Source organism: Opisthocomus hoazin, chromosome 4, assembly GCF_030867145.1.
Source record: "Opisthocomus hoazin isolate bOpiHoa1 chromosome 4, bOpiHoa1.hap1, whole genome shotgun sequence".
In the NCBI taxonomy this organism is placed as follows: domain Eukaryota; kingdom Metazoa; phylum Chordata; class Aves; order Opisthocomiformes; family Opisthocomidae; genus Opisthocomus; species Opisthocomus hoazin.
The window spans coordinates 82,945,294-82,971,917 of NC_134417.1; the positions used below are offsets into that span (position 1 = coordinate 82,945,294).

At 40.6% G+C, this 26,624-nt stretch overlaps 1 protein-coding gene across 6 annotated transcripts in view; it reads left to right on the plus strand.

Moving 5' to 3' along the window:
• Positions 1 to 26,624, plus strand: part of DIP2C (disco interacting protein 2 homolog C) — a 326,462-nt gene that overhangs the window by 194,408 nt on the left and 105,430 nt on the right. For 5 of the 6 annotated variants that reach the window (XM_075419734.1, XM_075419736.1, XM_075419738.1 and 2 more), the window contains 5 exons: positions 12,860 to 12,985; positions 13,834 to 14,043; positions 20,316 to 20,447; positions 21,798 to 21,917; positions 22,854 to 23,051. In XM_075419734.1, the coding sequence (XP_075275849.1) occupies positions 12,860 to 12,985; positions 13,834 to 14,043; positions 20,316 to 20,447; positions 21,798 to 21,917; positions 22,854 to 23,051 (786 nt within the window). The remainder of the gene's footprint in view (positions 1 to 12,859; positions 12,986 to 13,833; positions 14,044 to 20,315; positions 20,448 to 21,797; positions 21,918 to 22,853; positions 23,052 to 26,624) is intronic. The other variant, XM_075419735.1, reaches the window with a different exon arrangement.

The following is a 26,624-nucleotide window of genomic DNA, read 5'->3' on the forward strand; positions in this document are numbered from 1 at the left end:
GTCTTCTTTATTATTATTATTTCATTAATATTGTAACTGGATTTTTCAGCACTATAATTTTGAAAACCTGGTTTCTATGATTTTTATATTCTAAATAAAATTGAGTCTTGAGTTTATGGAAGCTGACTCTGAGTTTATGAAGCTATTTTTTCTCCAAAATGTTCCTGGTACATTCTGCGTTTGAAGATAATCTGATTTCAGAATTCAACCTACACTGGGAATTTCGTCTAATTCTTTAAAACCAGAAAGGTTTAAAATTTCCTGGTAGCATTTTTTTTATACAGGAAGGGATCCTGAAATTGTTATGTTTCAATATGTCAGCTTCTTTGATAAGTTTTGGAATGTCTAAAGTACAATAACTGAATTAGTGCAGGGTTAAGCTATGTTATTTACTTCATACAAATGTGGCAGCTAGTTTAGCAATTCTGAAGCATTTTTGATTTGTTTACTACTGAATATAAAAATTCTCTTAGTATTTACTCACTTAGAAACAGTGTTTGGAAAGGTTTGCCAAGTGTAGATCATGGCAGTGTTTTTCTCTTAGCAGCTGCCGTTCCGTAGCTGGTGCCTGTACTGTGTCTTTATCTGGGGGCTCAAGATGACGCTGACGCCAAATGTTGCTGTAGGCTGGATCAGTAACTTTTGCCAAAAGGCTTTTCTGGTCAGTGGCTTTTCAGGCAAGAAAACCCAGTCAAAGGAGAACTGGCTTGCACTTCACTGTTGCCTCTGCGTGTGGAATTGATGTTGGCATCTGGCTTGGTCTGGCTCAAGTGACATGACTGCAAAATCAGGCACAGCCTTAGTAATGGCCATGTAGATGTAGCTGCAGCTGGACATACAGCTTTGTTTCCTTAGTGCAGTTCAGAAACTAGGTTTCTTGGGTACTTTTGGAAGCTGCAGATCGATGGGTTTGGTATGGTGTGTTGAGATAAGGAGATAGGAATTACATGATGGAGTAAACAAGTAGGTAACCTAAGTGTCTTAGTTTTCACAGTCTTATCATACCGTCTAAATGAACTTAACTCAGTCGAATACTGAGATTTTCGGATAATTTTGGCACTACATGTCTTCCATACAGTCGCTAGGGACCCATTTACTCCCTGGTAAACAATGGCTAGATTCTGTTCCTGCTAACATTGAGATCCTTCGATGAAGGACCTGAAGCTTCTGCCACTGTTATTTAAAATACCATCATATAGGCTGTTTTGCTTTTGGAAGAACGGTCTTACTGATTTGGTGGTTAAAATAGTGATCCGTAACCTCTCCTACACAGTGTAGCCCTGGAGTTACACTGCTGCTAGAGCTTGGCCCCTTGCCCGTGGCTGTCTGTCCTGGTGGCCTGAAGCAGGGCTGGGCTCTGCTGCCACGGAAAGGCTGTGGCGCGGTACAGCAGTGTCTGCGCCGGTGGCAGGTCCTGACGAGATACCCCACGGGTAAACTTGGCAGCTCCTCTTGAAGCAGAAATTGTATTTCTCAGCCAGGCATGGGCTGTGGGGTTCAGAGAAAAACTCTCCTTCAGAGCCCGTCAGCACCACTTTTAACTCCTCTCCAGAGAACAAGTATGTTGTCCTCCCTCAACTGGACGTTCAGCACATGGAGGAAAGAGAACATCAGGTCCTTACCAAGGACATTTTTCCAGAGGGAAATTTTCCAAAGGACATTTTTACCTGTGGCCTTTAGATTATGTCGGAACAAAAAGCTTCGGTTCTCCATCCCAATGCTGAAAACCAGAACATCCTCTTGTGTGCCAGAACCCAGCTTTTACTGTTTCCACAGCTCCCATCTGTCAGTTAAAAAGAAAAAAAGAAAGAGTAATGTAAGTACACAAAAAGTATGCACCAATAAAAAATAAAACCTAAAAAACTGATATTTAGAGATGGGGAATGCCGTGTAATATGTTCAAATTCACATATATGTGTTAGGAGTGAGATAGCAGCTCCTGACTGATTTCTGCTGTAGAATTCTTCTCTGATGAGATGAGGATATGATAGATGGGTTGGGCCAAGTTTATTAAGTCACTTGTTTCTCATGAGGTCTCTGAGAGGCCTGTAAGATGACCAGTGTTCTACACTGCCTGGAGCAAGTGTAATGCTTAATTAAAAAGAGACCAGTGAGCTCTAAAAACTGAGTTTTCCAGATGTCAGAAATGATGTGGGAAGGAGCAGTGTAAGTGAAATTGCACTGCCTCTGTCTCTAAGGGTTCACGGTGTCCTGGAGGAAAGACCAGCAGATGAGAACACACGTGCTACATGAACTGCGTGGATGGATTTTAAAAGGCACAGCAGTGGATAAGCAAAGAACTGGGAGCTGAGAAACCGAGTATTCTGGGAAATACCATGCATGGAATCAGCGTCTCTGGGCTGGTAGCATGGAGGAAGGGTACTGCTGGTAAGGGGGCTGTGGTACCCGGGCTCTCGGCAGGGAGTAGCTCCCTTCCCCCACTCACTCTTACTGATTTTTTTCCCATACGTTTAACTTCTGAAGATCAAAAAGAAAGAAGTCAGTCTGGTACGCCGTGCGTGGAGGGCTGCCAGTCCCTGCCCCAGAGATCCCACCACTGCAGAGAACAGCTCATTTTCCAAGCGCATTCAGCACTTCTGTTCAAAGACATCTTAATATAGGGGATTTTTGGAGATACTGCCAAAACAAATGCATCCTAACTACAACTCTCCTGGCTCAAATTCTTGAGCCACCTTTCCCACACTGTGGTTCAACAGCGAAAAGTTTGAACAGCTTATACTGAGCATGAATCATTGACTTCGAAACAAGTCGTCCCAGGCTAGGTTTGAGGGACATTTGAAATAAGAGCACTAGCAATGAAAGAGCATTCCCTGTAGACCCGAATCCTGGAGGAGAAGCTGGCACCAGACCCTGGGTAGCTGAGTTGCTCTGCTCTATCACCTTCCGTACATGCCTTACCACCTATTTGTTCTCATTTACCAGGAGCTAAGTGTGTGTATGAACCGTAGCAAAGGTTGCTGACATTTTGCGTGTTTACAGCTTACCTCATAGTGATTTGAAAATATAGGGGTAGCTTATATTTTGCATTTTTGAAAGGACATTCAAGACCTCATTCTGCAATCTTGCCAGAACTGGCAAAAAAGAATTATGCTGTGGGAATATGAGCTGTAGTGCGTGGTAGAGGAAAGGATGGAATGGGAAGATTTGAGAAATCATTTTTAATGGATCCTTATCATCTAACATTACTCCAGAGAGCAAGGAGAAAGAAAAATATGATGAATGTGCTATGTATCAAGGCAGGACTCCATATATACATTAAGGTGGCTTGTCATAAAACAAAGAATTTATTAACCCTTCAGGCGAGTGAAGGTTACCTGGAAACATTAACCTGAATTAATTCACCTGGCTTATAGATACACTTATTCAGAAATTAATTATCTCCAGTTTAGCTTACTTACAAACTTTGTTCAAGCTACAACTCAAATCAGGACAAAAAAGAAGTTGAAGAGAAACTTTTGCAAATATGTAATTTATATGACCACATCCTTGCTTTTGACCCTTGCAGAAAAAAGTGGAAGGATAATTGCAGAACTCTTGAGGAAAATTACTCAAGGATCTCCAGAGAGAAACAAATAGAAAGTTGATTTACTTCAGATCACATAATAAGGGGGTCTGAGATGAAGTCACTACGTGAAGCTGACTTCCAGATGCATTACAAATGAGATAATAAATAAATGGAGGGATGGAAATTATTAGTGGGAGGCCTGCATGTTGGTTTTTTGTTTCACTTATGAGTAGAGTTAATATAGTTTTAAATCTCAGAGTTTAGAGAAAAACATTTTGAAATTGACTTTATTATATGCCTGAAGAATCCAAAGTAAAGCAAAAACAATGTCTTTCAGCAGAACTAGCAGTGGAGTCATAAAGAGTTCAGCCTTCTCTTTCAGTGTCCTCTGTTTCCATCACATAACCGCTGTGTTTCGCAGCCTGCCCTTGCAGCTTTCCCAGCTGTGTGTGCAGCTTTCACCTTCCTTCCACCCAGAAGTATGGATCCATCCTGCCGTCCAAAGCAGGAGATGACAGCCATGCTTGTGGTCTTCAAAGCTGAGCTTTCTGACAGCATGAGCTCCTGGCTCTGGAGGTGCCCGGGAGGTGCCGGGCAGCGGCTGAGCGATGGCACGGAGTGTGGGGCGTGCGGTTTCCTCCACCCCTGGAGTTTGGTGGCTGCAGGCAGCATGTTCATGGGAGTGCAGATGTTTTCTGAAACACTCGCTCTTCGTTGTCAAAAATGTGCAGGTCAACAAAATTTGGCCCCAAGTTTGTGAAAAGTCAGCAGAACTTTCCCCTGCATATCCCTGTATCCCCAGTTCCCAGGAAAACCAGAGGCCCAGTGTGTAAAGTTTAAGTATCCCAAAGACTGAAACTTACACCCTTAGGTTGTTTTTTGAAATGTGAGTTTTACTTCTGTTAGTAACTTCCACAGCTCTCGTATAAATGAGTGTTGTCCTGGAGCAGATGTTCTTGCATTCAGTGAAGTATTCACTGTGTTTGCTGTGAATGCCTTATTTCAGGATTAATAGCACACCTGCCTGCAGCTGGAGAGAAATCAGGTGTCACACTGCTGGGGCTATGTGCTTTGCTATCTTAATACCCAGAGAGACTGCGAAAGTATTCTGAGACCGCTTCATTATAGCATCACCCACAGCAAAGATCTGTTATTATGTGGACTCACTTACTTTCACATTCCCAGGAGTGAGATGATTTTCCAAAGTCTGATCTGTGTTGGATGAACACAGCAATTTTTATGAAATCACTTGCCCTATATCTGCCTGAAAATAAGTCAGTGCTGTCAGCCCAGGGCAATCAAAAGACAAAGCCTAACTGCAATCTGTTCTGATGATACCACATTTACCGTGTCTCACCCTATTTAGTACGTCCTGATTGCATTTCCAATAGATGTAGCTACCAAATTATCTCTACTCAGAGTATTTACAGGCCACGTATTAGGAAATGAATTCTCGGTATATCCTTGGTTTCCATGGTAGCTACAACAAAGGTCTGATTAAACTCATAAAAGACTTCCATGCTCTCAACTACTAGTTTCCTGTAAGGCAGCAATTGCCAACCTGCCCTCTGTATAATTACTTAGCATACTATCGCTATACTTAGCATTGCCTTATCTGGAATTTTCAGCCAAAATTCACCTTTGATAGTGCTGTTTTCCTGTGGTATCAGTTGCCTCCCTGTAATAACTCAGAAGCTGTTAGGATTCTTCTGTTGCACCAAGTGTTGTTGCAGCAGTGACTGTCCTTGCTCCTCTTGCCCTCCTGCAAGCCACCTCCCTGCCTGTTCTTCCAGCTGTTTTCTTTGGTGCCACCCTAGATGCTGGCTTCACTGAGACAGACACGTGTTCGTGGGTTTACTTATTTGTTAAATGTTTGAGTTCAGGGCTGATCCTCTACTGCAATACAAATATGACATAAATATGTGTTATATGTACATAAATAACCTCTTATTATAAGTCATTTGGCATTATCAACTCATTAGTGCAGAGCATCAACCTTCATGATCTTACTAGTCTGCCGTTCTGCGAGTGAGTCAGCTGTGTTGGTGGGCTATCTGGAAAAAAGCAAGGGTGCTAAATCTTGCAGAGTCCTTGGGCCTGTCCTGCTCCCAGCTGTATCATCGTATTACCAGGAACTGGCTACTAAAGCAAATGAAGAAAGATTGTTTCCAAAGGCAAAAAAAAAAAAAAAAAAGAGCCCAAGGGAGAGGAAATGCAGGAGGCAAAAGGAACACACAGATGAAATGGATGAATTCAGATCACATCTAGGTATGTCTCGCAGCAGTTCCGTTCTTCAAAGGCTAAGTCCCCTGAAGTATCATTAATTCAGAACTGGATAACCAGACTGCAGAAGATGGTAGGGACTCTGTTAGATAATTCTGCATCTGTACAGCAATAATTAGGCAACAGCTTGTTTTATAAGTACTGGGAAACTGAAAACTCAAGCAAAGACAACAGCAATAATATATTTTGTCTGAAATATAGGTAGAAACAGACTTCTGCTATCTTGATGCTAGTGATGCACTACTTCTGTCTACAGCAAGTCTTAATTTCTTGTCTTAGAAAGAAACAGGATTGCATGATAAATTAGATGCAAAGAACTACTTGACACAGAACTGCAAGATTTAAGTGCAAAAGAGGCTGTTTTTCTTTTGTCTGCTGAGGCATTTTGTGGAAAGGTGTGAGGAACAGTTTTATAATACGGAAATTTTTTATGTAGCTGATGCTTACCATGGAAGGAGTGCCCTGTTTTGTGATCCATGCAGAACCAACACCCAGATCCCTGATCCGTGAGGAGGTATCGCTTTGCTTACAGTATGTTGAGTGCTTGACATGCCTGTGGAGCAAATGCAGCTAACGCTGAGTAAAGGAAGCTGCTGAGGCATGTTAAACTCATACAGGAAAAAAAATTTAACAACCCCTCCACATCAAGGAAGAATGCAACTGTAATTTGTTGAATAGGTTTTTGTTTTTTAAAAAAGGGCTGAACAAACTCATTCTCCTGCTAAAAGCTGCAAGAGTCTGTGGGAGGACTGGGAATACACAGCATATTTCACAGAATCACAGAATCACAGAATCACAGAATAGTAGGGGTTGGAAGGGACCTCTGTGGGTCATCTAGTCCAACCCCCCTGCCGACATTTCAAATGTCTCAGTTACAGTTCAGAGCTTTCAAAGGTACTGTGTCTGGCCCAAGGAAGGGATAGGGCATCCCTGTTCCTGGGGTGTAAGGGGAAGGGCGAGTCAGGGTTATGCCCCATGCCAAACGTGGATGCACGCTTCAGAAGAGAGCTCTTCTGGCAGCTGTAGAGAAACACGAGGTACTGCAGCGTGGCTCCGTATGCGGGCCAGGAAATGGCTGACCTTGATCATCGCACAACAATTGCTTTCCTGCCTCAGGAAAGGAGGGCTGGTTTGTTTGTGGAGCTCATCTGAGCCTAGGAGGATGAAGTACTGCCTTCCCCAAAGTAAATAGCTGGGAGCGGACAGCTTGTTGCAGCGGAAGCTCGCCACTTCTTATAAATACACACACATTTGTATAAGGAGGAGAGAAAGTATGTTCTACAGAAAAGACTTCAGAAGAGTTCAGAAGAGACTTTTTGCATCGCAGAACCAATACAAACCAGACTAAAACTCCTGGCCAGACTCTCTTCCTGTGTGCCAACCCAACTACTGACTGAAAAAAAAACTGTCATGTCCTCCCCTCCCAAAATTACGTTCCAGGTCATTAAAAATGTAGGGAATAAATGGTTAAAGAACACTGTGACAAAGGGGTAAACAGTATGAGCCATTTGTAATTAACAATGTTTGCTTCTGTATTTCTGGGCATTATTATTTAACCTTTGAACACTGCTTGCTATCAGCAGTTAATATGGTTCTCTCCCTAACGTCTGCTTTCACCCCATTCTCCCTGTTGAGCAGAGGTTGCTCCCTCCCACATCGCCATGCATTTAAAATGAACAGTCTGTGAGCGCAGGCTGATCCCTCCGGCGTGGCTGTGTGCCGGCTGCCGGCTCTCCCGTCTCCGGCTGGTTTGTTACGCCAGTGGGCTCCCATCGGAGCAGCGTGCCAGCGCAGGTGGGATGTCACTTTGTTCCATGGAAGCAGAGAGGTGGGCTTGTTCCCTTTTCCATGGACAATGAAATGCACTGCTGTGCTGAACACGCAGCCATTAGATCACACTGATGCATAAAGCTGGGAAAGACCATGGAGAACATGGTGTCCGTATCAAGCTGGTGCTGTGTAGTAATGTAGGTTAAGTGGGTTGGGGTTTTTTCCGAAGCCTTTTCAGTTAAACAAGGAGCACAAGAGTGTGCCAAGTTAGGAGATACACCAGATGAGAAGAGTGACTGCGCTAAGCAGAGCACCTTCTGGGAGAGCTGGCGTTTCGTCCTGCTGATGGAATGAGGAATTCACCTCTATTTGCAACAGATGAGAGTTTCTGACTATGGAGCGCAGGGGCCAAAGCCATGGGTCATCGCTCTGGGAGTCTGAGCTTATGGACTCTCATTCTCTGTGCATTTTAGTCTCTCTGCCCTTTGTTTTGAGGCCTCATCTCTTGTTTAATAGATCGTTAGCTCTTTGAAGGGAAGCTTTCTCTCTACCACGCTCTTATTTTTACAGTTCCACTTGCTTTGTGTTTCGCTTACTGACTTTGCTCCCAGACATCTGCTTGCCCTCTCTATCCTGTCACAGAAAGTAAAGGGAGAGAATAAAAAATAAAAATGCTTGAATGCGACAGAGAAAAGACTGGGGACTGAGCTGTTTTGTCTGAAGTTTGCTAAGTGTTGTCAGGCAGCCTGTAAGAAACACGTGTCAGGTTGAATACTGAACACCGGGTTGATTGTAAGAGAATGAGTTAAGGAATTGACTTTCCCAAGAGCATTGCTTTACTCTTTCCCATATATTGATTCTTTGACTACAAACTCACAAATTGGATTCAACATACGGTTGGCCAGCCTAGAACAGTGGAAGACAATAGCAGGTAAGGAACTGCACGTTGGTTCCTGCTGTGGTAGGTAGAGGTGGTGATTTTTTACTCAATGCTCTAGATTTTCCATTGAGACTTTCTTGTGGAAAAGCCAGCCAGGAAGAGTATAGAGATTTTGTTACCTGTAGGAGTGCTTTGAAAGGTCAGGACCTGGAGTCGTGCTGTCGACTGTAACCGTGTAGTTAAAATGTCACAGACTTCTACATGAAAGAACATTTTGCCTAAAAGTGCTTTCTTTGCTCTTAGACCCAGGACATTTTCAGAAGGCACAACTACATCAAGGTACATCTATGTTTCAAACTATCCAAAGCTTATAGTAGGTGAGAAATTGTAGTATGCCACACTATGAGGAAGGAGAGGAGAGATGGGATTTTTGTTGTTTTGTTGTTGTTTTTTTTTTTCAATGAAAGCTCCTAACTGTGTGGCATTTCTGGACAAAATCTTGATACGTGAACAATTTTTTTCAGGAAAATTTAACAAGAAATCTGTGTTTTAAGGCAATACTCAGTCACAGTATGATGAATTCCGTTGGCCTGAGTGTGCCAGGGTAGACTGAGAAGACAGTTCAGGCACTTGTCAGACCTGCAGTACAAGGGGCATCACCCTGCCAGAGACAGTTTGAAATGCTAATGCGATGTTTTCTGCCAATGCTCTGTGTGGTGTGTGGAGAATATGAACTGCTTTGTGCTGGTGGGATTCAGGGGGGATAAGCAGTTTCCTTCTCCCGAGGGAACTTGGATATGTCTTCTTACTCTCATTATACTTTGTCCCAGTGTGTATCACAAATGTGGTTTTCTTCCTTTAGTGAACAAGGAGCTTCCAATTGCGGTTGTATAAATTCCTATTACAAGTCTCCTTGTATTTTTTCAGTAGCTTCTAGGGACAGATTGTGGGCAAGCAGTGGGAGAGAATGGGTCACATACATTATGATGGACCATATAGCCATCTTTACCCAAGATAAAGGCAAAGAGCTACCACACTCTTGTTTGAATTGATGAGAAGTAAATCACCAGGGGCACCCTTTGGTGAGAAATGTACGTTTCAGTTTAGGTTTAAATCCATGCTTCATAAAACTACGAAAAGAGATTATTAGTTGTATATTGGTTAACATTCCTTGCGATACATCAATGAAGTTGGCTTGTAGATTAGGAAAGCAAAGCTAAAACCTAGAGAAAAGCGAAGCACATGTATGGAAATTGCATATCTGAAGCTGATATTTGGTGGGGACAAACCTACTTGCTGTGGTTACAGGATAGATGTTGTAACCTGTGAGTTGTTCTCAAGTGTAATTCTTAAGTGTCAGTCTGGCTTTCCCTCATCTCTTTGAATTTTCAACACTTTGGGACTTAGTCTCTGGGTGTGAATGGCTTGAATGCTCTTCATTAGCTTAATAAGTCCAACTGTATACAAGACTGTCAAAACAGGTTGAAGAGCGTTTTCAGAACCCATCAACAGGCTTTCATTCCAAAAGAAGAACCATACAAACTGTATAGGCTGTTATTTGTTCTTTACCTAATCCTTACCCTTTCTTTATATGCTTAGAGACACTTGGTTTAGCCAAGAGTTTTATTCCTGGAGAGAATGTTGTGAAAAGATTTTTTTCATCCAAGCTTGGCTGCTTCTACTGCCTCTTTTTCCTCTCCCGCTAAATGCATGTAAGGTCTTGCTGACAACCCCTGGACCAGCTCTGGACTGTCTGTCCTCAGCCTTTTCTCGACATGTGTCCTGGCTTTTTCAGTAGCCTCCGTGCTCGGAGTAATGCCTTCAGAACAGTCGGCCTTGCAGGCTGGGCTGGGAGCAGGTGTGCGTGTTCCTTCTCCCCAGTCAGCTTCCCTCGTGTTTGTTCAGAGTTTCTTATCTTTTCCATTGTTTTTGCTTTCCTGTGGGGTTTGGGTTGTTTCTTTTTAATTATTCTGTAGTCTGGTTTATTCTACAGTAACTCGTTACAAATAAACATATCAGGCATGTGCTTTATTAAGAAAACAATTCAATTCCTGGACTCCCATGGACTCATTTGAAAATCCAAACCTGGCAGAGTGTTTTTTAATTAAGCTGATGAGTTTAACTTCTTACATCAAAAAAGAAATCAAAGAATTCACAAGTTATGATTCAGTGTCCAGCTGTCACACAGAATCACAGAATGGTAGGGGTTGGAAGGGACCTCTGTGGGTCGCTAAGCATTTTAATAATTATTTTCTGTCAACTGTCCTCCTTTAAAAAACTTCTGAAGAATGTGAGTTACACCTCATCTCCCTACTAATACAGTAAAAAACAATCCTAAATGCAATAATCTACAAATAATTCTTCCTGTCTTGATCAGCAAAATCTACTGTCTTCCAAAAATTGCTGTAGAGTTTTGGTTTTGTTTAAAAGAGAAAGCTCATTTTTTACTGCTTGATATCTAATTGTTATCCTTTGAAGGAAAACCAAGAATTTTCCCTGTTTGGTGGATAAGAAACACAAACTATTAGTGAGCGTGTTCAATCCTGTATACGTTATTGACATTGGTGTGGAGTGAGCAGGTAGGAATTTATCTTGGGGACATGCTGTTAGGTAAAGACTTACGTTGTTCATTTTCCTAGCTTGATACTTTTCACATAACCTTTTCACCAGATTTTAATTATAAGAAAGACCTTAAACCTTCTACTTTTAAATAATGACTTGACAGGAGAGAAGATGTTTTCTGGTTTGATGTTGGCATTGCAGTCTTCCTCCAGTTTGGTCTGTCAGCCACACAGCTCTTATCCTTTGAGTATGCTTGTCCAGCTTTGCTGTTTGCTTTTCTTGCTTTGCTTTCGGTGATGCCCTCATCCTCTTCATGGTTTAAAATAAATGCAAGAAACAACCCACAGAAGCAGCTGATAACATTTTTTTTCTTAGACTTACTCTTAACCTGCAGTCTTTCCACTGAGAGGTGCTTGAGCCCTGGCAGAAGATAGGGAACACTGTTATTAAAAATGAGACACTGTGGCTTATCAGCAGAGTGTATCATCTAATGCTTCTAGTCATCCTTCCCGGTTGTTACTTAAAACAAGTTGCTTACACTGATGTGATCCAACCAGCAGCTCTAGATATATATCCTTTTCTCTTTCCTGTTGCTTTGCTTGGGGAATGTTGCCTGTTCAGGGCTGCCACCACATCGACACAGGAGTAGGAAACAGGCTGTGTGCTGCCAAGCCAGCCAGCAAGGATGGTCTTCAAACAGAGTTAACAGCAGCAGAAGTGGGATCACTCTGGGTTAGACCTGCTTCTCTATGCTCCCACTTCACAAGCAGGAACAGCTAAGTCGTGCGCACAACTGGCCGTGTTTTCTGCAGCTGGCTAACGGTGACTGGCTAAAAGGCAACATCGAGTGTGCTTCAAGTTGTGTGCCGGATGGTCGGTGTGTGGCAACGCCTTTAGCCATAAGTGGCTTGTGTTGACTGCCATGTCTTTTGCATACAGTCTCCTCGTGTACATCTTGTCTCAAAACCATAGAAATACACAGACAGACAGTGCAAGGTCGTAAACTAAAGGCAGACTTACTTCAGTCTGTCGTTATAGTAGTGATTGAAAGATTTGCACAAAACAAAGTAATTAATCAAAACATGTCGCTAGTGTCTTTTAGACATGATGAATGGCCTTTTTCAGACTTGTGGAAGCAGACAGCTATGTATACACGTGAAAGGTGGAGCAGCTCTTCACTGGGGATGTGTCGATGGAGGAGAGATCTGTTGGATGCTGTGGAGCGGGCTGGTGTGAGCTGTGTGTAGCACCAGGCCTGTGCTCAGGGTGCTTTTTGTTCTCATTCCACCTCAGCCCAACCCTACGTAATGCTTACTTTTCTGTGAATAAAGCCAAGCGACGGAGGCAGGAGGAGGATTTGGGAGTGGGGGACCTGCTGCCATTTCTGTTGTGACGTTTACCTCTTACCTTTCAAGCAAATGTTCCTGTTCACTTAGTCTGTGCAAATCGGAAACCTCATGGATTTAAAAAACAGACCGTGTTAACGCACCACACATTCACTCACGACAGTAACGGTTGCAGAAGTAACAGCTCTTGGTGAAACAGAGGTTTGCTCTGGGGAAGCAGAGTTCCTACTCTTCAAATACTGCAGCACTCATCTGGGAATATCGTACAGCTCAAAGGGCTTGTTTGTTGGTACGGCACTCTTCACTATAGCTGCTTTTTCTACAGTGAGGAGAACTCACGCAGTCCCTCTGAGATGCCGTGTGTTTCATCATTCGGTGTGCGTTGTCAGCCTTGCTGGCATGCGAACGAACCTGCGCGCAGGTGCACGGAATGCACAAAGAAACAGCTTGTTTCTGTCTGAACACTAGCTTGAAATCTCTCTTTCCTTCCAGATGTCCACACGGAAGCAGTTCAGGCAGCCCTTGCTAAACACAAAGAAAGGAAAATGGCAGTCCCCATGCCCTCCAAACGACGTTCATTGGTGGTACAAACATCAATGGATGCCTACACACCTCCAGGTGAGCATCTCTGTGTATTTTATGAGAATTTAAAAAATGTTTCTTTGTGCTACTATGAACTAATAATCTGCCTGCATAGATAGTAATGGAAATGTTTTTTGAAGCACACTGAGCATAATGTTGAGGTATACTTGAAGAAGAGAGGGTGAACTGAATGGTTGGAAAGTCAGCTGGGGCAGTTCGCATGATTGCTTTGCCCTTGGTGGTACCTCAACTTGCATTGGTCCTTTCGGTCTTATGAGGACCTAACTATGGCCAGCTTGTCATATTTTCTGTGACTCAAAGTACTTTTCAAGTTTCTAGTTTATTCCCTAACACTTTAATGGAATGTTGTCTTTACAATTGGTCATGCCATTCCTTTTCAGATTTATCTGCTCTCTTACCTGCTAGACTGTGAAAATACCCCACTCTCATGCATTCTCATACTTGCTGAATCCAGCTGGGACTCCGTTTCTCAATGAGGGGTGGGCTTTCTACAACTGGAAAAGCTTTTCAGGCTTTGTGGAGTGAGCTTGGGAAAGTATTTTGGGTGTTTTGTTAATACATGTTTGGAGATCTTCAGAGCATTCACAAGCCATGCGATAAAGGAAGACTCTTTTAGTATCCTTATTTTTGTACAATAATACACAAGCCATGGCATTAGAGCAGCAAAGCGCCCTTGGTTCGCAGTTAGCAATTGACTTTGTTTCAGGGCTTTCAGTATTGCAGATGTTTCTTACTAAGTTTTCCTGCCTTCGTGAGTTTTTCTTAATGGCAGTTAATCTTTAGATTTGTAATATGAACACACCTTCTTTCTATTAAGAAAACCTCAAAGCACTGCAAGTTCACTGTCTGTTTTTAATTACTAGATACTTCTTCTGGTTCAGAAGATGAAGGCTCCGTCCAGGGCGACTCCCAGGGAACTCCGACCTCAAGCCAGGGGAGTATAAACATGGAACATTGGATCAGTCAGGCAATCCATGGCTCTACCACGTCAACCACTTCCTCCTCCTCTACACAAAGTGGAGGCAGTGGTGCCGCGCACAGACTAGCTGATGTTATGGCTCAAACGCATATAGGTTAGTATGTGGACATTTTGAGTCTGTCCAGTTTAACAGGGATTTTGTCTCTTGCATTCAGCTGATGCTGCTGTATGAAATCTTATAAAAGTCTTCCCAGCGCTTTTTCTTCTTTTTTTTTCTATTTACGTGTATTACATGGAGAGATAGTCCCGTGTTCTTATTTCGTGAGAAAATTAAAAATAAAAGCAGAAATTTAGATTTGCAGCTAAACTTATGTTATGTCAAACAGGGTCTAGCTGTTGGCTCCCAAATATCTTCAAATATGCAGTTTCATGAATTCCATTACTTAGCACTAAAAAAGATCTCTGTAGGATCTGTCAGTGAGGAAAATCAGTACATGCAACATTAGGGATTTCTTGCATGTGAGATTTCCCTTACTGCTGCACCACTTTAATTGCATAGTTTGAGTGATTTTTGATAATTCTGTTCACAGTAAGTCCTCTTAAACGTATTTTTTCTGGCCTTAATTGAATCCAGAATTCTTGGGCTGAGATACCTAGCTGTTACAGTCCTTGGGAAAGTCTGTTCTATACCTTCAGAGAAGAGATTTGTTTATGTCCTTTGAAAAGATCCTAGGAAGTCAAGACTTTCTTTCCATTAGGGCTAAACTTCACAGACATTAATTATTTCTGAATATAGTGCCACTGACATTAGTCTTCATTAAAATGAGGCAGCTATTCGATTAGGCACATGCAAAGCATGGCTTGTTTTCCTTTCCTTCTCCAGTAACTGCTGTTTATCATATGAGGCATGTGCTTTGGGTGCGTTCTTGCTGGGGCTGTATATTTTGAGTTGTCCCACTGAAAATCTGTTGGAATCTGTGTTGAAACAGATAAAGCAACCTTTCTACTGTTCTGCCACACATATGAAATGCTGTTTTGTGTGACCATTCCTCAACTGATCATTCCTTTTCAAGTATGCGTAATGAGATACATGAAAGCATCTTACATGTTCCTGATTTCATGTGCTGGAACAGTAGTTCGTATCCCTTTATTTTTGCTTTGAGTATAGCCTGATGTAACACCTGTATTTTCGTGTAAGTAATCCTCTCACCATGGTCTGGAATTGCTGAATTGCAGTCAGGGGAAGAATTTCTATTGTATTCTTAAATTTATCCTAAATGAATAGCTTAGAACCTTGTTTTAGAAACACGTACACGTCTGAACACATTAATCATGGCATTTGGTTATTTTCTGTGACTTCATCTTGAAATGCTAGAGGAAATTATAGCATAGAGAATTAAATTTATCCAAACTCTAAAAGGTTGCATTACTCACACACCAAGTCTTAATGTGTCTTTAAATATAACTTCTTTATAATGTGACATTTCAGTAATTTTAAATCTGGCACAGTAAGGCTTCTTTTATAATCACTGAGTTTGCGGTAAATAATACAGCATCTATAGAGCTAAGTTAAGATGGCAGTATTCTGCAGAAGAGGAAGAATACTACTTCTTGTTCTGTGTTGCCTTCTTGTTGTTGACTGGAAAGATCCCTCCTTGGAAGGAAGCAGTTAAGCTTACCTCAGTGTATACATATTATACATATACATATTATTATTCATTCTGGCAATAACATGCCTTAAATTGCGTCTCCAGTTGGACAGTAGCTGTGATGTAGTAATGTAAAGGTCATTTGGACACAAACTATGAGTGATATCTGCTAACAGATTGAGACTGTGATCTAAAGGTTACCGGTAGTCGTTGTTGCTAAGATCACTGGACAGGTAAGAGAAGCTGCACAGGTGATAACTATAAGATGTGTTTCTTCATGGGTGAGCTACTTTCTGTAAGAATTTGAAATTAAATGGCTCTTTTGTTTCTTTTCAGTCTGAGGAGGTGGATTTTGCATTTAAATGTATTCTAAGAGGTAATAGATTTGAAGTATTCCCACAGATAGCTTTGCTCTTTCAGAGGCAGCGTGCCAGTGATTGTAGATGAATAATCCTCTTTGGTAGGAGAGAATGTGAGAGAGAAGAAGAATCCTGTTGTCTGAAGCTCCTCAGCTAGTGGAGACAATTTGTTCTTGATCACAAAGAATATATATTCCATCATGTGGCTTGATGTTTGGTTGGTCAAGGGAGTTGTTCTCCAGAGACAGATCAGCCTACAATAGAGAAATCATCTGTAAATACGTAAGGGCATACTGGTATAGTCTGAAGATGCCAATTTTGATAAATACAAATTTAGGGAGCAACAGGAAAGACCTTAAAGCCCTCAATTTTCATATCCACTAGGATTTGACCTCCAGAGTGCATCACAGAACCAAAGGGAGATTTTTCCAACTTAAGTACTGTAATGCAGTCCTGAGAAGGGATTCAATAAAAAGCTTTGGCTTTGTCAGAGATCAGCTTTGTGGATCATTTAGATAATTTGCATAAGCTATTATATGCTTTTAATGTTATAATGTTCATTTAATTTGGCTGCTGCTGCTACTCTATTATGGCCAAAGTTCTAGTTTAGGATAGGTATCCTTCAAATATTTATTCTCAGCTTTAAGATACTGAGGTGTCTGTACTAAGCTGCAGGGAGAATCTCTAGTTTGGCACAGAGACCACAATTGTGTTGGGTAATTCTTGAACTTAGAGGTCAAACCAGTGAAATTTGTAGAAAAAATTCTAATGTTCTGATCCATTTTTGCATCAGCACTGTATATATTTATAAGGTCTTTCAGCTTTTATTTGTCTGTGTTGTATTGTTTGGATCTGTACGTATATAAAGATCAAGGAGAGAAAGCACATCCCAAGGCTCAGAAAGTTTGTGTAATGAAAATCACACAGCACTCACCTATGATTGTAAATTTATAGAGTTAAACATCTCACTACAAAATTTTGATCCTTTAGGTGCATTTAATGTTTCTTTTATATGCTTCAAGTATGCTTATGTTTGGATAGAGGCCTTTGATTTTCAAATTAAAAGCTACATAGATTTCTAATAAAGTAAATATAAAAACATTTGCCACAAGGGATGACTGGCAGTTCTCTGACAACCTTAAAATTCTTCTGTGTTCTGAGGCAGAATATTAACATATAACACAGGACACTAGTTTAAAATACTCTCTGTCACCTGGACATCAATACAGGAGAAACCCAGCTGATGGAAAAAGCCACAGCTCTGACGCTGGATTTCCCTTCTGTGACAATCAGAAGAGCAAGCTTGTTTGGGAGAAAAAGCTACATTTTCTTCAAGTACAGTGTTGCAGGAAACCTTTTTGAGTTCCTGGAGACTTCTCAAATACGTGGTGCTGATGTTTGCTTCCAGACTTCCACTGGAAAGTATTCCTCCACCTCTTTGCTTCTTCTCAAACATGGGGCTCTGTCAATGCACACACTTTGTCCTTACGTGAATGTGCTCTGCATTGTTGGTTCTTTCTGATTTTCATGAAATGGGGTAAATTATATCACTGTAGTGGCAGAAATGAAGAGAGCCTTAACTGGAAACAGCTGTTGTGTCTGTGATCTTCTAATGCAAGAATATTGGAGGAGATGGGAAGAGGAGGTGATGCAAATATATATGTTTGATGGAGGAAATGCTTTGAAGTCATGCAGCTGTCACAGTTTTTACTTTTTAGTCCACAAATGTGTCAGGATCGTTATGCTTAGCTAAACCTCAAACAGTGTTTCAAGTTACCTGACAGAAGACCAAGCAGCTTTATACAGATTGTGTCCATAGTCTAAGCCTGGATTGACTGTTCTATAGAAGAAAGGGTACATTTCACATAACATAACAATTACCTTTTTCTTTAGAAGTCATTCAGACCGAATTTTTGTCTGTATGGCTTTCATTTCTCCAAGCATGACTCTGAGAAGGGAACCAACTGAGGATTTGTAAATCTAATGGATGCAACCTACAGCTGTAGATACTGCCATGATAAGACATTTGTTAAGCAGATACTGTAAAGGAGCACAGCAAGACAAACCTTAAGGTTCCTCTTCAGCTGGATAAGGGTTCTTCTTAATGGAAATGTAAATAGCAGATGGGCAGCCAGGGTGCTAAAACCTCACTTTTTGGCCAGCGAGTGGTGGCCATCTGCAGAAGAGAGTTTCTTTTAGAGAATATCAAGTGCCAGTGGTGCTTGTTCAAAAGGAAAACCTTTTACAAAAGAGCGGGAAGCTTCTTTCTCATGTTATTTCACCCTACTCGGCACCATGTGTTACAAAGAAGTGTTTGATTTCAAGTGTCTGGATCTGAAGGGAGAGCATCTCTACTCTGTGGTGCTTCAGATCACATATCTTCTTTCCCACACAGTAAAAAAAAAATAATCTCAGTGCTAAAACCTGAAAGAAGATACTGTAACTCCAGTTCAGTTTGCCTTGTAAAGCCTGAAAGATGGAAATCCTTCAGTGGAAAGATGAAAAAAGTTATAGCTATCTTCAAATATACTTTCTCATGTTACTAATAGCTGACTAAGTACAATTATTTTCTTAAGTCATGATCTCCTCTCCTATTTGCATAGCAAAACTGCATTATAAGTTAAAGATAAAAAGATAAATATCAGCATTTTTAATGGATTTAGGTATTGGGTAATTCAGTCATGATCTAGAAAAAGCTCTTGCCACTTAGCAAGAAAGGGCAAAAATTGTGCTGAGTCAAAAATAGTTGATAGTCACAAGACATCTAAAATTAACAAGTTATTCAAACAGTTACCAGCGTAAGCTTCATTGTCCAAGATATTATATTTCATTTAGTCACCTGCAGCACAATACAAGGTGTTTTTTTCAGCAGAATTATAACAATGGATGTGATGAGAAAGAAAAGGCTCGACTGAACATGTGTAGGATGCAAGATGGTTTTGAGTTGCACGATAAAAGCTGTCTTGTGTTTTCCTCAACCACATACTGTGGCTGAGTGATAAGGTTGAGTCCTTATGATGTTCATGAATATAAACATTAAATAAAAACTGCAGACATTAAGAACATGTCTTAATTTTTCATGATTGTCCAACAAATGCAACCTTCATATGAGAAGTATGCAAAATAGGCATCTAGTATAGCATCCTGTTACTGTATGCGTAGCCTTAAAAATTAGTCATCTGTGTTGATGGTGCATGAATTTGGGGTTGAATGCACAAGAATTACAGTGATCCAAAGTTCAAGACTCATGAAAATGCTTTATAATTACATTTGAGGTGACATTTACTGTAGAAGCTGGTGTTGTAGTAGAGTTATGGCACCATGGTGCTTATAGGGCAGATTTAATAAAAAGCACATCTTGAAAATAGTATTGGAACAAGACAAAGTTTTTCCAGAAGTTTTGCATTTTTAAAGACTCTTACCCTATTGTAAAACGGAGTGCATTTCAGTTCAGCGGCAGCAGAATGAAGACCTTCCTTCTTTTGTATCTTGGAGGCTGCTGGGGATCCTGTATGTCAATTGGGAGAGAAGTTGTTATTTGCTCATGGTATTTATCCCCATCTACTTGAATGCCAATAAAAACCTGGAAAAAAAGAATGAGATAACCCATAAAAATAATACAGATACGTAGGTAATACAGACTCAAGACTCGAAAACATGGGAAATCAAATGGTGGGCGCATGCTGAGTTGTCAGGCTATGAAAGAGAAAGAGAGGCTGTGTGGAATTGTTTAGCAGTGCTGGCGTGAGTCAGACCAAATCGTGTTTGCCTTCTGGAAGGCAAGTCTTTGTTACACGGAAGAGTGGTAATAGCTCTGTCTAAAAATAGTAGACAAGCAAGTGTCCAAGCAGAATGCAAAGTTCATGTTTCTTTACATTTTATTTCTTTCTGCTGGACTCCAACCCTGCTAGGGTTGAATTTTTTTCCTACTATACAAACAAATTCCTTTCTTGACTAAAATTGGCATATTTAAAATACAGAGGTTGTAAAAGGGATATGCATTGGCACTTGCAAGTGATTGACAACATGCTGTATTCTTTTTGTTTAGAAAAAATGATGAAATAATCTGTCAGAAGTATATTTGTCTGGGCCTTTTCTTTCTGAGGCTGTTCACAAGCTTGAACTTAGTATAAAATTAAATGTCAGTGGAGAACCTGCAACCTAATTGTATCATTTCTTTAGCCTGTTGCTTATGTGATTGCAGATATACAGCCCCTGTTTTAATCGGTGGAAACTTTATTTATTAAAATCATGCTGTACATTATGGTTGTGTACACTTATTTTGTGCATTAACCTTAACGCCTATTCAGATGTTGGGGAAAAAAAAAAATCAAATGGTATCCTTTCTTCTCCCCTTTGCTTTTCTGCCCTTCGACACTAGAGGTACACGGTTAAACCTTTTAACTTATTTTTCACAGAAAATCATTCTGCCCCTCCAGATGTTACCACTTACACCTCAGAACACTCAATACAAGTAGAGAGACCACAAGGATCAACGGCACGAGTGGCACCAAAGTATGGAAACGCTGAACTTATGGAGACTGGTGATGGTATGTCACAGAGCCAAACTGTGTTCTTTTCCAGTATCGTAACCTTTTTAGTGGTTACTGTGTGCATCTGCTCGTTGTTTCTTCTGGGCACTTTTCACTTATAAACACATGCAAAGTTGCAGCGTCTTTACAGTCTTAAAATAAACAGCTACAAATGAAGCCGACAGAGAGAAATATTTCTTAATCAGCAGAGCTGACTCCCTGTAGAAATTGTGTGGCAAAAGAAAGCAGTGAATCTCTTTAGATCTGCTTTTATCATGCTGCCTGGTTACAGATAGTCTGTTCTTTAAATGGCAAAGAACATGACACGCTAGGATGGCTACAGCTTGAAAAGTGACGTGTTTGAAGTTTTATTTTCCGAGTGTATGGTTTTTTTTGAAAAACAGTTATTTGTAAACCCTTTCTTATTTACAGCTCCTCTTTTCTAAAACTTATTAAACGATATTTCAGCAGGGTGTGGAATTGTTGACCAAGTGTTTCACATCTAAACTTAGCAGCTTCAGCTCTGAAAACGACTTGGTAAAAGTTTTAGAGCCGACCTTGTGGAAGGGTAGGAAGTCTAAATTTCTGCAGTGCAGTGACAGAAAGCTGCTAGTCCAGGAATGGATGACATGAGCGTTGCAGAGGCTTTGCACTCGATGAGGGAAAAGGAAGGGGGAGGTGATTGATGGGATTATACTACAAAAATGCCCTTTGCCCCATGCTCCTGCGCAGAATTGTGTTTTTCAAAATGCTGTAGGGGCAAGCACACTCCCTTTGGAGATTGCTGGCTGGTGGGATTGGCTGTAGGGATGCTCAGGAAATACAGGGTCATGCGGAAGTAATGCAAAGATGTGAACAATGTTTAAGATGGATACTGGGTAGGTGTCCACTACAGTGTAAAGAGCAACCGAGAGTAAATGGTGGGGCAGAGCCTATGACCCACTCGCCTTGCTGAGCTGCAGTCTAGTCAGCCAGTGTTGGTATGACCAGTGATCGTGGGGAGAGCCAGTGCCTGTCTTCTCACTCACCATTGCCAATGCCACCTAGAAGAGTTCTCTAAGGTTACTGACATTTGCTGTAGGGAGGTTTTTTTGCTGTGCTTCTCTCCCTCAGTCTATGTGCTGTTTCCCCTCTAATTTTGCAAGCTCACTCTGACATTGCTGTATTGTTTTTATTTAAAATAGGCGTCATTGTTCCTTTTTGCTGAAATGATCTTGATGTCTTAATGTTGAATACTTGAGTCACGGTATGGCATGAAACTGTAGTTGTGGTGGCCTTGCAGTCCTAGCCTTTTTCTTACCCCACATAACGTCTGGTGGCGTTCAGCGTAGCGGTCAACTGATGTCTCCATTGATCCCTGTCCTACAGGAGTACCAGTGAGCAGCAGAGTGTCAGCAAAGATTCAGCAGCTGGTCAATACACTAAAACGGCCCAAACGACCACCATTACGAGAGTTCTTTGTAGATGACTTTGAGGAATTGTTAGAAGGTAAAATGACTGTTTTTCAAAAGGTTTGGGGATCTCTTATTAAAACTCTGTAAAATGTTTATCTCGCACATTGACTTCCTAGAAAGCTAAGTAAGCCCTCCCTGTACTGGCAAGTACAAAAAAGCATTGGTATTCAGAATCTGCTTGTAGTGAGCATGGACGTAGTGCTGTAGAGTCAAAAAACTTGTTTGCTCAGCTCCTGGTTCTGCTTGCAAAGAAAAGACAAAAGAGAGTGGAGGGAAGCTTTGCTTTGAGAACATTCAGCTGTGGGTTACAGCCATTGCTTTTCAATGCCAATACGAGCAAAACTGTCAGTGAGGGAGCAAGTTAAATGTTTTACACCTCCTTTATGTAACAGAGAGTCATCCAAAAAACCAACTAAATGTGAGATAGAAACAAGGAGAAAGTCAATAAATGGATTTTTTTTTTAAGGAGGCCAGTGCTTTGAGAATTAAGATTTGCCAGGATGCGGAGATGTAAATAGTCTTCATCGTAGTTTGTAAATAAAGCACTGTAACAGAACATGACTTAAATCAATCTGTTACTGATGACTTGTTAAACTACATTTTTTGAGTAGTTCTGTAGTTCATCTCATTACTGCATTTTTGCTAGGGAAAAGTATTCTCCACTTCTCTTTAGGAATAAAGTTGATTATTTTGAAGGAAAATATATGCATGCTGCCTCAGCAGTTTCTTTCCCTGCTTGTAGAGCTAGTGTAAGGATAAGCACGCGCATTCCTGAGATGCTTCAGTTGCTTCATCTCCGTTAAAGTTTAAAGTTAATTATTCTGTCGTATTTCTCTGTTGCTTCTCAATACCTTCTAACACATTATTATTTTCAGGATATTTTGCAAAGGTAACTTATTCTCTTGGTTACACAGGTGTACACAAGGTATAGAATTTACATGGTAACTGTATATCTTTTCATAATCATAAGTTCAACAGCCAGATCCAAACCAGCCAAAGCCAGAAGGAGCTCAGATGTTGGCTATGCGTGGGGAACAATTAGGTGTGGTTACAAATTGGCCGCCTTCTCTGGAAGCAGCTTTGCAGCGATGGGGGACCATCTCACCGAAAGCTCCTTGCCTAACCACTATGGATACTAATGGAAAACCACTGTATATTCTCACTTACGGTGAGCGCTCTTCAAAATCCTTGTGCTTTTATATATCGTATACAATGTCTATGTGTACAGTAAATGCATAAATATACAGTGAAAAAAGCCCTCCAGTGACGCATCTGTTCCATTTCTGAGTAGGGTAAGACAGTTCTGAAGCTGTTGGTGTCTGAGTATGGATTGCTGAGATGTTATAGTATGATTTATTTCACAAGAGGAAAAGAGCTGAGGAGATACACCCATGGAATCACAGATTATAGATTAAAACCACCTTTTAAATAATAATACATCCTAGGGCAGATTTCCCAAAGATTAACGACTCAGTCCATTGCCCTTAGATATTGCCCAGGCTTTGTTCTGCAAAAGCAGAATCTGGTATACAAAATTCACCAGCTTCCTGAAGAAGTTAAAATGGGTTGTTTTAGCATGTTCTACTGACATTGTAGTAAATGTGATTTGAATTATTCCTCCTGATATGTAGCTGTACAGCTAGCGAATGTACCCCCTTGAAATAGATTTGCCAGAATATATTTCAGTGTGGTCTTTGGTATGTCGATATAATTCAATGTGTGCTGCCTGACAATCTATTGCAACCAAGAAAGGCCAAATAAAAATAAACATAAGGATATCTCTGACAAATAACTCCCATATAGCTTCTAATTTTGAAATGTTCAGGGGACGTTTGGGAGATGTTCAAAGGAATTATTACGAATAACCGTCAAGACTTTGCAAACAAGTTGGGACATTCCGTATGCTATTCATGTGGATATAAAAAATTATTTTGCTTTTTTATTTCTGCCTTCTCAGGGACCTAGAGTTCTATGCAGAGAATGTTTTCACGTGCTGTGGTATAGAGGTCTGTCTGATTTGTTCAGTGCTGGATGCTCCTTTCCATTCATGAGTCAGACTGAGTGATGGTCCCTGGCCGAAAAGACGTCTGCTGCAAGTTTGGCATTGCAAATATAGTGAAAGGCTTTTAAAGCACAGCAGAACCTTTGCAACTGAAGGTCATGCGTGAAATTTTTTCCCTTCAGGTACCTTAGAGTTAAGAAGTTGCTTAAACTAGGGGGCAAACATGATTCACCACTGATCAATGTTTTTCTTCCTTAAGGACATTTACTTGGAACTAGAGAAGAATTTTAAGGTTTGCAATTACATGTTTTCAGAAGACCAATTCATATCACTTACTGAATGCCCTAAATAAATTGGACAGGAAAGGAAATTAAGATGTTAGTGAGAATCAGACCATTTTTCTGAATATGGGATTCTGTCCAGAGAGTCTGAGCATATGTCCTGCTTCGCCCGGAGGGCTGTAGGCTGAGCAGATCGACCTGTGGAGCTCATCCACATGGCTCATAGGGCCATCTAGCCTGCTTCTCTGTCCTAAGCTAACTCTTTCCAAACCCCTGTTCTAAATTTTCCAAATCCTGGGAAAAATGGGACTAAAACTCATGTTTTCATTACTTTAATTTGGCAGCACTCTAGGATACGGGTTTTGCTGTTGCCTTTCAGTAGTTTCCTGAGGTCAGAAAAAATCAATTGTTTTTTCCCCCCCCCATCTTTTTATAGATAAAAGAAATTACAATCTAAGTGATTTTTTCTCTGCTAGCTAGATTTCAAGCTGACATTCTTCGTGGGAAATGTCCATTCACTATGCCATAGCAGTGTTCTTAAATGACAACTGCTTTTGAAATAGCATTGACATTACAGCCACCTGCCATTTTCTGGTGACTTTATGAATGATTTTGTTGTAGCTATTCCACCTTTTGCATCTGTAATATTTTCTTGCAATTGTGGGCATGGCATTTTTTAAAGTTGAACATTAATAGACATTAAGCCTTGAACTCAGCAAAGACACTCTTATTTGTGAATTTTTATTCCTGGATGCAGTTCCAGTGGCCCTGGTGGTAGTAACTTGTTGAAAGATGAGCTTAACCCGCAACCCTATCACATGGTATTAATGTGACACTTCATCTCCTTGTGTGCATGCTATGGTCAGATGACTAAAACTTTAAAATATCAACACTGAGAACTTTCAGTAGCCTCTGAGTTTGTACCTCACAGTTATTTTCAGGTTCTTTGCCAGTTTAAGGGAACACCATTACCAGGATTTTTCATAAGTTCACTATTTTGCCAAACACTCAAGAGTTTAAAGAATTAGGAGTTTCTAGATTTTCCATCTTTGGCATGTTACCAACAATATGCGCCTTTTCTTCATTATTTTACCTCTGTTTACTGTTTCTGCCTCAGTCTCTTCTCACACCCTGTTGTGTCTTCATGGAATTCCTCTAAGTTCATCCTCCAACTTTCCGGTTAAGAAGAGGCTTCTACATGGTGTCTTTTGATCCCTACTTTTTTCATACACAGCATCTTCAGTTTCTTGTCTCTGCATGGATGAATTGCAGGTTTGCCTGCTTATTCCAGACTTCTTACCGTCTTTCCAAACTGGATTCCAGGAATGTCTCTGTAGCTGTCAGCTAGTTCATAGCCCGTCTGAGTAGGAGCACTTATTCCCTTAACAACAAGCGTATTTATCTCCTCCTTTGTGGATCATTATAGACAATATTCTGGTGAAGTGGTGAGTGCTCCAGATCATGATGTGCTGTGGTGCCAGAAGGGGAAATAGTTCTTTCAGCTGTTGCTTAAAATCACCTCTGCTTTCCCATTCCTCTGCAGGAATGAATCTAATTTGTAACGCCTTAGATCTCCTGTGTCTTTTTCGGCATGTTTTTTGAGCTTTTTGTCTTCATAGCATGTCAGGACTGTTTTCCTCCATGTGTCTCAGATTACTGTACAGAAGAAATGAATAACTGCACTTGTAGACTTGATCTTTTTTCCAAGCAATTTTTTGAAGTGATTTGCCTCAGTTCTTTAAGTTCTTCTCAGTGCCCCAGTTGTAATCTTTATTTAATGTACTCAAACCTCTTAAACTCTTTCTAGTGAGTGATACACTATGAATATTACTTATTTCTGAAATATTTTGTTCCTCTGGGAACTTGGTTAAGTGGAGAACATCTTAGTTAAGTTACTCACAATCCCTTCATAAATCAAATCAGTGGATGTGCATAAATTGAGATGTCGGAGATACAGGAAGAAAAGATGTCTTTATTGTTTTTTTTTGTAAGTCTGAACTCTGACTGTAAACGTAATACGTGCTTTGAGGAAAAGGAAGATGATTTCTGTCTCAGACAAAGTTTTAATCAGAGTAATCAGGCATCTGGTCTTGTATTGTTGGTATTAATAATGCAGGACTTAGTGATTTCTTAGAGGAGGAATGTAAATAAAGGACAATTAAACCTTACATAGTACTTATGCTATCACAGTTACTTTTCTTACTTAAAATAATTATTCCAAGAAGAATCAGAAAGGCTGGGGAAAAAGTAAAAAGCTGAAAGTGATTTGGCAATAAGCAAGTTTTGAGCTTTCTTATTGTAATCATTGTTAAAAACAACAAAACGAGTACCAGTTGACTACATCTGATTCAAAGAATCTCATTTCCTTTATCTAACACTTTCTATAATAAGATTTTTTAAAAACAATTTTCAGTAACTCCAGTGTATTGTTTCCCACATCAGAAGCCCACTGGAGACT